The sequence below is a fragment of the Thermobia domestica genome, chromosome 1 (assembly GCF_964235325.1).
Source record: "Thermobia domestica chromosome 1, izTheDome1.hap1.1, whole genome shotgun sequence".
Classification (NCBI taxonomy): domain Eukaryota; kingdom Metazoa; phylum Arthropoda; class Insecta; order Zygentoma; family Lepismatidae; genus Thermobia; species Thermobia domestica.
In genome coordinates, this window is record NC_137454.1 from 205,608,793 (window position 1) to 205,626,765 (window position 17,973).

Consider the following 17,973-nt stretch of genomic DNA (forward strand, 5'->3'; position numbering starts at 1 on the left):
TCATTCAATAGGCTATATATATATTTTCTGGCCTACCAGAACTTTTCCTTGTAGAAGAACCCGCTCCCTTACTTTCGTGCTGTTCTTTTGTAACGCATTTCACAGTTCGCCCAGTAACGCCAAGGCACTCGGCCGTACGCTTCACGGGTTGAAATATAAAATAACTTATAGTACGGCCGCTACGTCTCTGGCTCTGACAGTTCTGCACGCGGACAAAATAATGTTGCCAATTTGTTGTGGGTTTAACCGCACATAGTGGCGTAGGGAAGGAGAGCCCAGGGAGGCAGCCCCCAAAGGGTTCCGACAATGTACTTTGATGTTTGTAATTTTTTTCTCGGAACAAACAATAACTGCCTTCCTTGTACTCTATTTCAAAACAAAATATGTCACTAAACAGTTCCTAGGCTAGCTATGTTCGCCTACGCAGGCAGGCAGAAAAGAATCAGTTTCTTTCTGATCATAAAAGGAGATTCAGGAAAAAAATACTTTACCTTACCTGAGAGGTTGAGAGGGAATGGACATATTTGAGCTCAAGAAATCATTGACCAAGACAAAAATAACAAAACATGTGACCTGTTATCGCCTATTTTGAATTATTCACCACCGTTCCTAATAGGATTAACTACAACAGGATACCTTCCGCAATTGGCATCAAAGAAAGCGGCGATGAATGGATTTCGATAAATGCTCAAGGAAAAAAACAAGGAAAGAAAGAAGGGTAAAAATGAAGATTTTCCTTTGTTATTTTTGTTTCATTCAGATGAAAAATATTCGAGGAAAATTGTTAACAGGAGAGGGTGAAAAACAATAGTAAAGACTTGTAGCGTATGACACCCAGCAATCTCTGATGTTTGATCAATTACTTCTGTAGAGCAGTTCACAAGAGTTGCTTCAGTAAAACGTGTTCAAAGTGTCGAAATAAGAACTCATTTTACAATCGCAAAATGTCGCAAAACCTTTAGAAAATTGGTTAAAGCGGAAAAAAGACAATTATGTCAGTTTCGGTGAGGACAATGTGTAAACAAAGAAACCAAAAAACAAAGAAGAATAATCCACACAAGACATTCATTTAGAGAAAGACAAAAAACGATTTATAAAAATTGCTAGAACGAAAAAATGACAGTGGCGGTGTTAATTTTGGCGAAGAGAATGTGCAAAAACAGCAATCCAGAAACAAAGAAGAAATATCTAAAGAAGCCAATACTTCAGAGAAGGATGTATTTATTATTGTTATTATTATTATTATTATTATTATTATTATTATTATTATTATTATTATTATAACTAAACTTCCTGGCGCAACAAACGTATATATATCCTAACTATATATAAAATAACATGAAAAAAGAGTTCTTCGGTTGACGTGGAGAGTTGAAATTTGGAAGATTATAGCTTTCCGGGAGTAACCGACAGGAAAATTACCAAAAGTGAAAATTTTTCAGCTTAAGGGGGTCTAAAGGGGAGATGAAGAATTTCCCTATGTTATTTAAATGGGTCCTTTTTGGACCTATAATTTCGAGTTTTAGATAGTTTGAATTAGAATAAAAACTTGAAATTCAACATGCTTGTACGTTTTCGTTAGCATTACCTAAGTAAATCAGAAAAAATAAAAATTTCCAACTTTAGAGTGGTTTTATAGGAACTGAAAAATCTTTGCCATGTTACCTGTATGATACACCTTTCAGCCCCTAAAATTATTGGACACTTCCTAGAGGGATACAATGATTAAATTTGACATGAATGTAGTTTTTCGGGACTAACCGACAGAAAAATTTCCAAAAGTGAATATTTTAATTTTTAGGGAGTCTAAAGGGCAGATGAAGAAATTCCCCATATTGTTTAAATGGACCATTTTTCGACATATAATCTCATATTTTAGGTACTTGGAATTGTAATAAAAACTTGAAATTCGGTAAGTAGACCAGTAGTAGAAAGTGGTCAACAATATAGCAATTATTTGTTAATTACTTTATTGCTTTGACTACTTTTTTGTCTGTGGGGACAGGTGTGGTTGGACAGGTTATTAGAAGGGGAAAATTTATTACCTCACCGTTAGGTGGTCAGACTGATTCCTGGAAAGGTTGACCGTTAGGAGGGATGGAGTAGTTTCTAGAAAACGTTGAATGACCTGCATCACATGTTTTCTTTATAGAGATTGTTTCTATAGGAAACTCAAAGGAATTCTATTTCGAAAATTAAAAACGCGTAGAAAAGCTATGCTGTGATCATATTAATTTTTAATTGGATCGTATCTTTTTAATATTTCGTAATATGTTTTATGGGTCGCTTCGATATGAAGCTGATTAGGACAGCTATATTGTGATCATGCTAACCCAAATTATTTATCGGAACGTTTTTTAATTATTTAATTACATAATATTATTTTCTGTAATTCGTTCGTATGCTAAAGCATACTCCATAGAACAGATTATATTAAAGAGATGGGAGGGAATAAACTTTATTCATGCGGGACACATTGTGGATTTTCCATCTGAAAGACGTTGGGTACGGAGTACGTATACAGAGCGTGGTTCTCGTAAGTCTTCTCAAGACAGGAACTGTGAACTGTGAACGTCGGCGAACTCAAGACAGGAACTGAACTTTTTGCGCGCTTCTTGGAAACTAGTTGGGCAGGATTGAAAGATGGCGTTGTCGGGTAATGACCTTACAGGTACGTGTTAAAACATGAAGATAAATACAAAAGAAAATCGAAGCCTCTTCGGGTAGACATCACAGAATGCCGACAGAGTAATAAAAACAAGTTTGCTGCCGCGGTAGATGAACATAAGATATTGTCGGCGGAGAATACAAAGGAAGATTGAGGTCGCGGTAGATAAACATCACAGAATACCGACACAGTAACAAAAAGAAGTTTGATGGTGTAGCACATGAAAATAAGACATTGTCAGCGGAGAATAAAAAAGAAAATTGGCGCCACGAATGGTGAACACGTGATTACCTTGCGTGTATGAAAATAACTTAAATACGGGCTATAGCAGGAAATGTATATAGAGACATCATGCATCTCTTTGGGAAAGAGAAACCCTGGGAAGTTAACACTGAAGCAATATCTGATAGCAGTGGTAATTATAATTTCTTCATTTGCATCAACATTATAAAAACTCCATGCAATATTAATTTGTGTCAATGCAACACCCCATTCAGCGTCACTTAAATCAATAAGTTGTGCTAATTTAACTCGAAATGATGATGTATCATCAAAAAGATTGCTACTTGCACTTGAAGGAAGAGTAACGTAAAAGTCGTGTGTAAAGTTCGAATTCATTTTGCAGACTTAACAGAGTGTGATCATATCCACGAATTCATACTTGATGGATATCCTAACTATTTTACCTACATCCACCCAATTTTACGTTTCAATACTTATTCAATGAGATGAGTTTTCTTTGAATTTATTTTTACTTTTTGTAATTCTTGTGCATAAAATATTCCTTTAATTTCTTCACCATTCCAATCTTTTAATTTATAAGTGATAGGATCTGATTTAATACATTTATGAACACTAAATATTTCTTGTGACCAATTAGGTAAATATCCTTTTCCTAATATATGTTTATACTTACTGACACGAACATAATCACCCGGAATAAACTTACAAATTATTTTCTTTTTATTCATTTGTGTATAATGTTTCTCACATATGATTCACATTGGAATCATTTACTTGTGGAGGTGCCATTTTAATACTTGAATGATATGAATGATTATAATTATTTGCAATTTGATCTAATACATTATATAACGATAAGTATTCTTTGCAGTAAAATAACGTTACAATCTTTCTTTTAATGTGCGTATAAAACCTTCTGCTAACGCGCATTTAATTTCGGAATGAACATATAATGATTAATTCCATATTTTTAAGCAATTGTTTTACATGGCGATTATACAATTCACCACCTAAATCTGTTTGTACGTTAAACACGTGCAACTTGATTTTTTAAGTTTTGTTATTGTTTTTACCATTTCCGGGATTTATCGGAACACAATACGCATAACGTGAAAAAATATCTACAACATAATACATATTTATAATTATTATTATACTTAGCAATATTTTGAATATCTGCTAAATTCATTTGTAATGTTTCATTTGGCGCAATAACATAATAGGTTTTACGTTCAAAACTTTACAACATTTACTAAATCTATACTGTTTGAACCTGGTATTGTTTTCCCATGAATACGTACTATACCAGATTTATCCCACTGAATTTTATCAAAACTTGTCAACTGTTTTAATAATCAATGTTTTCGGTACTGATTGTAAAGTCTGATACAAATAGAAGTATTGTTATCATGTTTGAAAGTTGGTGTTGAGGACTTTCTTCTTCTTGAATGACAGGTAAAACTAGGTTTATGTGAAGATGAAGTATACTGTAAATAACGATGCAAAGCTTGTTGATATAATTTCCCCTTTTGTTGTACACTAAGATCACGACGTTTTAAAATGTTATTCATTTCTTCATCAAAGCGTGACTGATGTGAATCTATGGATTTAAGATTCCATTGAATTTCATGTACAGCATTTTCAGGAACTAAAATAATTTTACGTAATTCTGACATACTTAACGACTAAAAATACTACTTCCTACTGCTGCAGGAAGTGGTCCCAAGATTACCGGTAGAAGCGCACCACCTTTTTATAGTAACAACTTCTTTTTCTTCAATGCAGTTCGCTGCTGAGAAAGAGCACGTAAGATCTTTTTATGTCTACGTAAACGTTGCGCCTGACGAGAATTTAAAGGGGTGTTTCCTTTTACTGTGTTTTAGCTATTTGAAAAATTGTTCTTATTAAATCCCCTGATACATTTGGAAAATTTGTTTTCGTTTTGTATTCTTGCATTTGCAGAGAGTACGGAGCGTGTTGTAGGTTGTTTCACCTTCAAAATCTTGATGCAGACTAAACAAAAATTTCTGTATGCATGTCCTTTACGTTAGCATACCGTTAGCGGGAAAAATATTTGTACATATTCGTAATGCATCGTTTGTTTTCTGTCAAGTCAAATAATAAATAAGTGTGAGGCTCGCATATTACTTCTTCGAACACATTCATGATTTCTTTATTATACCGAGGCATAATTTACCTTGCTAAATATTGTATTTGTAATTTATCACGTCGATTTTTAAATACTATAATATAATGTGCATTTAAACGAATATCACGTGCATGTTTTCTTTTGGAAATAAATTTTAAATAATAAATATTGTAGTCAACTTTTTATGTTTTCCACACTTTGTAAATAAATTAGCAACATCGCCATTCGTTTCTGACATTAAATCATCAAGTATTAATAATGAATTTTCTTTAATTTCAAAATTATTCATGTCAGCTATTCCATCTACAAAACGCATTTTTGCATTTGCATCTAATTTTGGTGTTGCTGCACCATAACACCAAGCAATATCATTAAATTTTATACTAAACATTTGATCACGTTCATTAAGTAAACGATGTACAAAACATGTTTTACCACCCTGGAAGGACCAGCGATTAAAATAGTAGAGGGATGTTGAAACTTAACATCTTGTGCTCAAATGAATGCATACAATAGAGCATTTGCTTTATATACACATTCACACTCACTGGGATATAAGAATATTAAAGCTTGAAAATTTTTAAAGGTTTTGAGTATGCTATGCATACGATGCAATAAATAAGGTGAATTTGCGCAGCAAACGAAGTGGTTAAAAATAAATTAAGAATAAATTAAGAACAAATTAAAATTAGTATTTTCACAATCGACAATTGTTCGGAGTTTGCTCAGGAAACAAACTGGTTTAAAAAGGAAAAGAGACATTCATACAAGTCACATTCACTCATTCGTGAGTCTATAACCGTACAGTCTAACTCTAGCCCACGAAGTAATAAATGCGGGTAGTATTACATTGGAAAACCCTAACGGTTGTCAGTTTCAATGTCTCTGCACGTGAGGTTGAGATGGTCATCATCAATTGGGACCACACTTTGAATTTCATGTCTTGCCATGGTTAAATACCTAAGAAACGTGACCACATCACTAACGATTACACTCTGTGACATATCTGGGCGTTGCCTCCACTTTCCATACAATGAATTCAGATATAGTTACCCACGTTGCCTCAATCCCGGGTTCATCCTAATGTTGTCATAATTTAATCGTATGCCTTCATGCGCATAATATTCTTCGATATATTTGTTTTTTTCTTCAGTAGTACAGTAAGCAGGAAAACCAGAGGCTTCCTGCTTCATCTGAAGGAAGGAATTCACATAAGTCCCGAACACCCCATCTGAATTCCCCTCTTTACGATCCAAGAGTTCAAATTCCCATATGTTTTGTATATCGATTATTTTATAACCTTTTTAAAGAGCAACGTGTAACTCTGGAGTACAAAATGTTCCTGTGAGAGCTCACTCAGCAACACTCTGGGTACAATCGTTAGTGTTTTCTTCTTCCATGCATGTGCGGCAAAGACCGAAGAGTAATCGACCTTTCGCAACGTATGGTAAGATCGGAAAATAGAGGTCTTTTTCAGGCAAGATTGTGCATTTTACTACACCGTGAATGCTTCCCACATCTGGAAAGTCCGGCCCCGTATGAATCGTAGGTGATTTAATCGGCATAGGTTTACGTGCCATCGAGTTTCGAGTCGAGTCGAGTTTGATAAATGGCTCGCTCGTTCAGTTCGTTTTGAGATCATGGCCTGATTAGACTGGAAAGCGAAAGCCAGGAAAATAAAAACAATGTGGAATATTTTTAGTGTTGCTCATGACAGGGGACACTGCTCACATCTCGTCTCGTTTCGATAATGAGACAACAACAGATTTTTATAAGGGGACAGCCTCAAATGTCGTGAGCACAATAACAATATACTCTAATTCTTATCATCAAGGTTGAGACTTGCACGGTCGAATTTTTCAGCCCAAACACAAGCCCAACCCGGGTAGTGATATCAACTGGCTCGAGCCGGTTCAACTGAGTGAACAGCTCGAGCTGGCTTGGTTGGATGAGCCATTGACTCAAACGGGCTCGATTTGGGTGAGCAACCAGCTCGGTTCGGTTCGGCTTAGGTGAGCCATCGGCTCGAGCCGGCTCGCTTGAGTTGAAGCATTGGCTCGGTAGGCGTGACATGTAAGCGGTCATTCTGTTCTCAGCTCTGTGGTGAACAAACTTGAGCTGACCCATTTAAACCAATTGCACCACTAGAGTCTGTACAGATCATACAACACGATCATATGGATCAATTTTTTTTCACTAGAGGTCAGATATCGCTTTTAGGAAATTACTGTATATTTGGCTCAATTGGAAAATGGGAGGACGCCGCTGATATTTTCTGGAAGCGGGGGGATGGCGTCCCCCTACGTTCCCCCTCACTTTTACCCCTCTGTATAACTATCTTGTAAAATAAATGAATTGAACCAGTGTTTAGTAGTTTTCATTGGTTCAGGTGGATGGATGGGTCCCTTGCCCCTCCTTTGGTTATGACACTGGTACTCTAAATCATCTCCTTGACTTTAAAAGCTTTCTAAGCATACAGAAAATTAACTGAAAAAATAATAAATTTGCTCCTACTGCTTGTTGAAACTGAGGCAAGCAAACTCGCCGAGAACAGACCCGGGACCGCACTATAGAAGGCAAGTATATTCGTCATTTAGCAGCGAAGAGGTAGCATTCCTTGAGTGTGAATGATATTAGTAACAACTATCAACTTGTATATTTTGCGTCATATACTGTATATAAGGAGAATTTGATAACAAAGTAACGCGTTATATTTTAAAAGTAACTTAACCAACTGATTGAACTCTAGACCATATTTCTGTCAAATTATGTTTCGATATCAATGAAATATTTTATCATTTTGCTTTTAATGTACCCATATTATTTAAAATTACCCAATTTCTAGTCAAATACATTTATGGTGGTAAAAGGTCTGATGGCATGACCTTGGTACCGTGGAAAAATGGAAAAGCACTAGTCTGGGATTTCACATGTTCCGATACGTTTGCTTCTTCCAACTTACCCCATTCTTCAATTCAGGCAGGTCTCGTCGCCGCTCACAGAGAATCAGACAAAAGACTAAAATACTCAAACCTATTGGACAAATATTGGTTTGTAACAGTAGCAATAGAAACCAGTGGGTCTTGGGGTCACGAAGGATCTAATTTCATTAATGAAGTTGGTCATCGAATAGCAATCAAAACTGGTGACCCCCGAGCTACTGCATTCCTTTTCCAACGTATCAGCATCCAGGGTCCACACCGTTCGATATGCCCTATGATATTTACGTATTTCAATTTTGTTCCATTAATTTACCTTTCATGGTTTTCACACTACGGGTACTGGAGTTTCCGAACCATATTATGGCGGCCATTTTGAAACCGGTGCACAATATGGAACATCTTTTGGTACAGCGTTACTTAGTTTTCCAAGACCTTTCGAACGAGGTATTACTCGACCCATGTTCCCATTTGACATTTCAAAGTTACCCCCCGTTACCCCCATTTAGGGGGGGGCGGGGAGGGTTACTTTTGGCGGAATTGGGTTTCCCCCTTAGCAGTATATAACGTGTACTTGAAACATTTCTTCTATGTTTTATCATTTTTCAGATATTTCCGTGGATTAATTAAAATGGCCTACCCTGTATATATGGTTGTATTTTTTGCATTACAAAAACTTAGGGTAAAAACTGGATTCTTATAAAGCAATTTGAACAATTATTTAGAAAAAATGTACTGCTTAAAATCGGATTAAATCGCAATGCCAGTAATCTGTAATATCTTACATTTGTATTTATTTGCGTTGAATGTGTACTTGTTTTATACTGTATAGCATGAATATTAGCTGCTACAGAGAAACAATTATCTATAATTGAATTTAAGTAGGAAATCGATATAGTTATTATAAGAAGCTTGTGAAAATGAAGTGTATAATAATGGTTGTATCTGAAATAGATGTTGCGTAATGGTGTAACTGGTTACCCTGTCAGCTTTGAAATACTGGGCTCTTCAAACTGTCCATCCTTAGGGATGCGCAGAGTCGAGTCGAGACAGGATTTTCCTGACAAAATTCGAGTCGAGACACAGCTCTTCCAATAGAAAAATATACATTTGTCCAGTCATCATTTTTACAGCATATTGTCGAGACGAGACGGCCTCAAAATCTTGTCTCTTGCGCATCCCTATCCATCCTACCTAGATAAAATCAATTTTGGATGCGAATATTCAATTTCTTTTACGCACAGTTTACAGTTAATAACGGATCAACATTTCTTATTACACATAAAAGAGGAAAATACAGATTTACAGAATGTTTTCAATTGTGAACGTTGGATTGTGGGTTCGAACCTATCATCTTTGGTTTACCTAGTCTAGCCATAAATTCTGTCACACTTTTTTGTGTATATATGAAATACGGTTTGAGATTTTTCAATCTGCTTTTAATATGTTATAACCACATGTATTCTTTACAATTGGCACCTATCAAACTTCAAAATGTCCACCATTGGCACGCACACAGGCTTTGAGTCTCTTGGGTCAGTCATCTATTGCAGTACGGAGAGTATCAATCGGAAAATCCGCCACTGCAGCCACCAAGGAACGCTTCAAACTTTTAAGTGAAGAGTCTTTTCTTGCAGACCATGTCTTCTAACACTGCCCACAGTTTGTAGTTCAGAAGGTTTAAATCGGGGCTACCAGAAGGCCACTCAGCACTGGAGATGAAATCTGATACATTGGCCTCCAACCACTGTTGTGTCATCCTTGCCTTATGAGCTGGCGCAGAATCCTGCTGGAAGGTCCAGTGATCATTGTTAAATATGGTGTCACTCAAGTCCTTTACAATAGGCTCCAGAACAGTTTCCAAATATACCCTGGCACTTGTTTTTATACCTTGCTCACAAAAGTGAAGTCTGGTGTGGCCTTCATAGCTCACCCCCCACCAAACCATGACTGAAGAGGGGTGATGACATCTCTGAACCTTAGGAGCTCTCCCACGAGCTTCTCGAGAGCTTGCTGCATATATCCTATCATTTTGGCGGTTTAAGCTCTCTTCAATGGTAAAGATTTTCTCGTCGGCAAAGAGGATTTGCCGATGTCCACTGTTGGCGTACAGCTGTAGGAGCTGTCTTGCTTCAGTTTTCTCTGTTGCTTCAGCTGTGGTGTCAAGAAATGCTCCGTGCTCCGCCGATAAGCTCTGACCTTCAGGTCTTCAGAAAGTAACCTGGATATTGATCTTGGGGCCATGTTAAGCTCCCGTGCCATGATCGTCTGCTTCCGGAGTGGATTTCGCCGCACACGAGCAGCCACTGCTTTAACAGCTGCCACTGTTCTCACACTGTGAGGACGACCATCCCTTCGCCGGCCACGTACGTTGCCGGTTTCAGTAAACCACTGGATTGTGTGGTAAACAAATCTTTTGCTGATTTTCAGAAGTTTCAGCAGTTTGAAAATCTCACTTGGTGAATTTCCACCCTTATGCAAGGCGACCACTGCAACTCTATTTTTGTACTCACTCCATTCCATGCGTAAGCGAAGCAGATCCACCCGTTCTCTTTCCCTGTTCGGCACACACTGGCCAGGGCTGACCTTGAGCTAAATTGTACTTTGCTACCTGCACAACATGTTCTACAGTCAAAGCCAAAAGTTTGTGACAATATTTATGGCTAGACTAGGTACTGTCTCCCGAAGATACTCGAAGTTGAACTTAGGAAATGTTTGCCTCAAAAGACCAATATTACACAGTCCAAGTTCAAAAACTAGTTCTTATAGCAACTATAGTGATTTCCTAATTAAATTTAATTTAGAGTTATCCCGTGCCCTAAGCGTCGTGGACCATCGATGGGTAACTAGCGACCTCTCGTCAAAAATTGATGGCCCCACTGCAACGATCCGCAGTAGCCCCACTTCCGTTTTGAAAATTATACCACCAGTGGGTCACCGGTGGCAGAGACGCTACGAAATGCCAATGAATTACAAAATTACTCCACCAAAATATGTTAAATAGCCTATATGCATGATTCATTTACATTGAGATGAGTCTAAAAAGCATTTACAAAATATATATATATAAACCTCTCTCGGAATGGCGCGAAACAGCAACCTTGTGATGTAGAAGCATGGGTCACTCTTGACCCCGGAGCTCACTTTAGGAACATTCGTCAGGAAAAACAAATATATAATAATAAACGCATGCACATGACTGACGATAAGTCGTTTCGGTCCCTTCGCCGATTCTCCGCGACGAATCGAAAGACGGACCGAAAAGAAGTCATCACTGCTACGTGATGGTAACTGCAACACCCCTACTCTAGATGTCTGTTTCGACTCGACGAAACCCTGCCGCCAGGGGACACACTAGCGGCAATCTTTCGATGCGTCGCTATATCGACGATCGACATTTACCGGCAAGTGGGCCACTAGATATTGGCGACGTTAACAGCATGGGGTCAAGTTTCATCTCACAAATGTGAGATATTCTATTTTTGGCATAAATTTTAACTCCTCTCCTCTGTTAGGATACGCATCTTAATAAAAATGGCGTGACAACAAGCCAGTCCGGGCATGGCACCCTAAAATGTTCTACGAGGGGCTATCTTCATGGTTGCTATATATTGTTTGATATTTCTGTTTGTATACATTTCGTGAGTCAGAGGGTGGCCCACCCTGCCCCCTTCGGTTGCCCATGAGTCAGAGGTAGGTGAAAGTGTTAACTAATAAAAATCATTTCAAACGGTTAAGCCATTTTTTGTTCTGATAGACGACGTCTTTTTCATTTTACTGTCTTATTATTTATTTCATTTTTACAATATACTTTTCTCAACGTTTAAGTCCTTTAGGCTAAAGAAGACGGATGACTCATGCAAATAAATTCTCGTTCAGGTAAAATTTTAATGAACCCTTAACGGGAATTGAACTCGCGACTATAAGACCAAACAACGAACGCGCTAGGCATTAGATATTAAAACAAAACTGACTTACCGAACGTTCTTCAGTAACTGTTTATTTTTTTTTTTTATTATTTGTAATTGTTTTACTCGGTTTTATACTTTTAGTAGTACCTCTTTTACAACAGGGGCACGAACACAGAATTATCACAGATAGGTAAAAACACAAACCTCTCCCAGCCGGAATAGAACCCGGTACCCCGTACACCAAACGCACACTTGCTAAACTGGACTATCTGTGTAGGGTAAACAAAGGAGCAGAAATAAATATATATTGCACATTCCGACGAAACGCAAACGTCCCAATGAAAGCAATATTAAAGGAAAAATGGAAAATCTTGGTGAGCTCTTGAAAGAGCTCGAAGGTCACCTGGGTATGAAGACAAATCTTCATTCAGGTATTAATATCTCGTATAATCACCGTTAGCTTCGATTACGCATCTTAATCTTCTCGGTAATGAGTTAACCAAGCTAGCGACATATTGATGTCCCTGTGCTATTTCTTCCCACGCGTCAGAAACTAGCTCCCACCCAAAGTGCGTCAGCTGTCCTTTGGGGGGGGGGGGGATCAGGCCAATTTTCGTGTAGAGTTCTTGTAACTTCCGCCCATAGATTTTCCATTGGGTTCAAGTCAGATCCTCTTGGAACCCAGTCTACTAGCTCAACATTGGGTTCCTCTTGAAACCAGGCTTGAACTAGATGGGAATCATGTATTGAGCTATGATCTTGTTGAACTTCTACAATGCCGTCATCAAATAAATTTCTCACAGCGGGGAGCAAGCCATGCTGCACAATATCCAGATACTTCTGGCTATCCAGATACTTTCAATCGGCCTTCTATACGGTGTAATTCACCAACTGTATCCTTACACAGCCATCCCAAGCAGTGAATAGTAACATGCCCCACTCGCTGCGTTCTGTGCGTGTACTGTGGATCTTAACGTTTTCCTGTGGGTCTATACACAAGTCGAGGACCATCATTTGCTGAAGAGAATATCTTTTCGTCTGTGAAGATTACATGATCCCAGTTACGACCAATATTTGCCTCAGCAAATGCTAGTCGATCAACTTTATGACTATCCGTCAATTGCTCCTTACACGCGGCTCGATATGCGTGAAGCCCTGCATCTTTAAGGCGTCGCCGAGCGGTGAGTAAGGAGCCAGGAAAACGAGACGCTATCATTAACTGCCGGGATGACATGAAAGGATTGTGACGGCTTACATCAACTAGGGCCCGATCTTGTTGTGGGGTTGAAACCCTTTGAAGGCCAGTGTCAGGTTTTCTAGACACGTTACCTGTTTCTGAGTATTTCTTCTACCAACTATATGCTGTAGAACAGGGAACACCAAGACGTTCGCTAGCTTGTCTCACACTCATACTACCGTATTCAACAAGAGCAGAAAGCTGCTCGCGAACATTCTGACCACGATGAGCCATGACTAATGAATGAATTGCAGCTGTTTGGCTGTAGGTGATTTCGTTACTCGTAGGCTTAAGTGGAGAAACTCGTCTGCTGCGACAAGGCATACATGTTTTCGTAGTTCAGCATTTTTCACGAAAAAAATTGTTACAGAGTTGTGTGACACACACACATACACACAATCATATATATATATATATATATGTATGTATGTATGTGTCAGGAACATGAATAATTTACATTTTTGACGTCTGTATTAACGTTTTCATACATAAATTCTGGAAATGGCGGGCTAGTAAATGTAACAGAGATTTGAAAAGTGATAGTTCGTCTGATTGTTTTTACAAGCACTTCAAAGTAGAAATTTATATTTATAACAATGTTCCAATATATTTTTTTTAAAAAAAGGAAGAAATAAAAACGAACTCTCCGCATGGAGGCTCGAACCGTTGCCCTTCGCTTCAGAAATTTCAATCAGCATTACTAAACCCGCTTGGCTACGGAAGCGCTTAGAAGGAAATGCGTTATAATATTGATAATTGTATCGCTCCAAGCACAGGTTGACACTTGAAGTTTTAAATAGTCATTTTCGGTCTTTTTCAGTAATTTCTACTTAAGATATTGATTGTTTTTGCATATTGGAAATGTGCATGAAGTGTGCAATCAATATTAATCTCAGAAATAAGTAGTTTGATTTTGTTTTTACATTTTTACATCGCTCGGATGGCAGTACGGTTTGCAGCTAGTGTCTATATAAAGAACGACGGGAACATGTAATTCCCTGTGTATAGATCTGCGGGAATTGTGACGGATCTAGGCTCACTTTTTCGGACTTAGTTTCTTAACGAGTTTCCAGCTTTTTGTAAACAGGTGTGTACATTACTTTAATATAACTTTCAACAGTTTTACTTGCGATGCTATCGCACGCTTAGGTTTGATTTTCTAGGTGAACCGACAAAAGACAAAACCGCAAGGTGTATTATACGTTATTTTTATTTGTGTTTCAGACATAAAAGTCTATTATAAAATTGTTGAAAAATTGCACTATCAACATTAATGTATTTTGTTGTTACAACTGACCGTTGAAGTCATGCCCAATATTTTTTCTTTTAAGCGAATTGTTGAAAAATATGAGAGAATGGACTTACGAGTAAAATATGAGCTTATCTTTTTCTGAGCGTTGCAGTACTTTCTCCTGACACTATTCATTTGACATAGGAAAATGACAGTACACTGTTTTCATCTACGAGGCGATGTCGGAATTATACCTATATTAAAATAGCCCTGACCTGGCAGCTAACTTCCCTCATCTCTTTCCAACGGCATAAACCAAGATGCCAATTTGATGTAATTAAATTTAATCCGTTTTATGCCTGTCACCTCGCTCTTGAAGATGACTTCAGCTCTGTGGAGGGTGGACATTGAATTTGCATGTAATCCTTAATTCTTTATATGTTCTTTCTACTATTCTCTATATAGTAATTAAAACTACATACAAGATTTGCTTCGGAGCTCCTTCGTAGTTAAGCGGTTAACGTACGCGCCTTTGGCGTGGGAGACGCGGGTTCGATTCCCGGCGGGAGCTCATGTGGTTCCGTTTCCACGTTAATCAGTATCTCACATAGCATCGCCGCTGAAAGTGACGTTAAACTTAAAATCAGCTCAAGGATTTGATTAGTTTTATATATATGACGTAAAGTAATCCTGAAAGCAAAATTAGTTTCTATACCAAATTCATGTTTTAATTAAATTCTCAAACACAGGTTATCACCACTCATAGTTCCAGGGGGGTCAATTAACCTTGAGGGAGTGTTCATCCCTTGACCCCCTCTGGCAACTTGTCTGATGCTCCTCCGAAATATAAATTCGGAACAACCCAAAACCTCGTGATCGATGCCCTTGCCTCCTAGTCTTCGACTACCGAGGTCGGTAATAATAATAATAATAATAATAATAATAATAATAATAATAATAATAATAATTATTATTATTATTATTATTATTATTATTATTATTATTATTATTATTAGTAGTAGTAGTAGTAGTAGTAGTAGTAGTAGTACTAGTAGTAGTAGTAGTAGTAGTAGTAGTAGTAGTAGTAGTAGTAGTAGTAGTAGTAGTAGTAGTAGTAGTAGTAGTAGTAGTAGTAGTAGTAGTAGTAGTAGTAGTAGTAGTAGTATCATTGATAATAATTATATTGTCTATGTAGGATACCTGAAGAGAGTATTTGAAACTACACACAGGATATGGCTCAACTCGAAACTGGGCCCAAATTCGAGTCGAGTTGGAGGAAATTTTTCGAGCAGAGTTCAAAGATGCCTGTTTCGAGTCGAGTCGAGTTTCAAAGAAAACTCGCTCGTGCCCATCCTTAAAGATGTTGTTGCATAGATCCGTATTTCTTGTGTTCGGAGCCCGAAGAAGTCATTGGCCAGGCGTGGTCTACAATTAAAAGTGCCTAAAGGTACTGTGTATGATGTTGAGCATAAAAGACAAAAAAGTTGAGCGCCTACAAATTGCAACTGAAATGTTGGTGAATATGTGGCGAGAAGTGGAATATCGTCTCAACGTGTGCAGGGCCACAAATGGATCCCACGTTGAAGTCTACCAACATTAAACAAAACTTGAAGGAATTCTCTTTCATGATATGTACTCATTGATGTAAGTTTTCATTCATTTCCCAATTAAACTTATACTTAAAACTACGGAGTTCTTTTTCAAACACCCTGTATATATATATTAATGAAAGTGACTATGAAACTTAGTAACTCTTGAACCGCCCGACCGATCTCCATCAAATTTTCATTATAGACTAGCTGAACCTGCGCTCTCTACACAGCGCATCATTCGCATATGAGCATAAATCTTCTTATCATTCCTTACAACATCTGTACATGTCCCTTTACAGACATAAGTGAAAGACGTATTGATTTAAAAAAAAAAGCCAAGGGGTATCATAAAGGGGAGACTTTTTTCGATTATTTTTTCTCAATATCTCGCACCGTTTGCAAGATTTGAGCCTGCTTCCGGTTGGAGTTTTTAATTCATGTATGACCAGTGTTTTCTTTCTTCTTGCATGCAGTATGTAATAAGCAAATACATTACATACACAATTAATTATAATGTCAGTTATATATGGTGTTCATTGGACAAAACACTTCCCAAAAAAGGTTCATCTTAGACTGGAAAAATGGTCATCCTTCCTTTTCCATTATTATTTGGCCATGAAAGAATCGCCTTGAGACATATACAACCCCTATATACAACAGTGTGGTGTTGGAATATATAATGCTTAGGATGTGATGCTTTAGTTTTTTTTTTAATTTCAACACTTCCAATCTACCCGTAAAAATGTAATAAAGAAATAGTGCCAATGTTTTTTAAATATTCAATTAGAACTGGACAATCTACATGAAATTTGCAATCGATCAGTGAAAACGTCATCTTTCTAGAGCCTGTAGTTTCCGAGATTTCATTGTCGAAAGAATTGCCCACAAACATATAAACGTAGTTTAAGAGAGCGCCAAAGATGGCAACACAATTCATTTGTATTTATTTCGCAGAAGGCTTATTAAAGGCAAAGGCCTTTGAACAATACTTTAAAAGGATAAACTTTGTGAAAAATATTTAAGTAATTTATTTAAAGTACACTCTTTTAAAAATATTTGTCTTTGTTATAAACGTGAAATCACAAATAACCGTAAATCAAAGGTTTAAAAGTTAAGGTTATAGGTGAGAGAGCTCGGTCGCTCTTAATTAGTACTGTAGCACTTTAATAGATAGATGAGGTTTTGTCTTGGGGTGATTTTTATATTATTTTGACGGTGCAACTTAGGGAAGATGAAGAGAGAGCTACATTTAAAAATGATCGAAAATGACTAATATCAGTGTCGAATCCATAATTTTCGTGGTCGCTGAGTTGAATAGTGATACTTCCGATCCCGTTTACATCCAAATTCCGCTCCGGAACTTGGGGGAGCGGAGGGAAGAAACAAAAATAATTAAAAAAATGACCAATATTAGTGTCGAATCCATAGTTTTCGGAGTCTGAGATGAACAGTGACACTTCCGATACCGTGCCCGCATCGGACATGGTAGGGGATATATATATATATATATATATATATATATATATATATAATGTGTGCATGTGTATCAACACTAAGGCCCCCAAAACAAAAATCCTGGCTACGCTACTGATCGCACACGCTAAGAATAAACAGAAAAAGCAAGCAAATACAATCGAAATGAATTGCTTAATACATGCTGACAAGGAAAGGACATGAACCTGTCAACGGGACTTCCTAATCAAACCTAGTCCATTCGATAAACATAACAAAGATATGTTCATGCATAAAAGATTCAGGTGCCATGGACAACGGAGTAAGTCCCTGGGGCTCATTAACTTTTGTTAGTATAGAGAAAATCGTAGACTCGCAGTGAAATACCTATTGCATCAACACTGTTCATTGGGAAGTCATGGCTTGTAGTTCATTTTCTTCAGCGTGAAACAAGCTTGCCAAAGGTGCTATGTATTGGGGCTGATAACGTACATGAACAGGAAAAGTTGGGAGAATGTCGGGAAAATTCCCTCCAGAAATCCCTGCCATCA

At 37.6% G+C, this 17,973-nt stretch overlaps 1 protein-coding gene across 1 annotated transcript; it reads right to left on the minus strand.

The window, feature by feature from the left end:
• Window positions 1-9,611: 9,611 nt before the first annotated feature.
• On the minus strand, window positions 9,612-9,947 carry LOC145678454 (uncharacterized). Its single transcript, XM_081748604.1, has one exon. It carries the CDS (start codon window positions 9,945-9,947, stop codon window positions 9,612-9,614), a length of 336 nt encoding a protein of 111 aa, XP_081604730.1.
• Window positions 9,948-17,973: the final 8,026 nt, after the last annotated feature.

Bases quoted from the DNA above. Each gene is read 5' to 3' on its own strand.
- LOC145678454 (XM_081748604.1), bottom strand. From the start codon at position 9,947: ATGGTTTGGTGGGGGGTGAGCTATGAAGGCCACACCAGACTTCACTTT.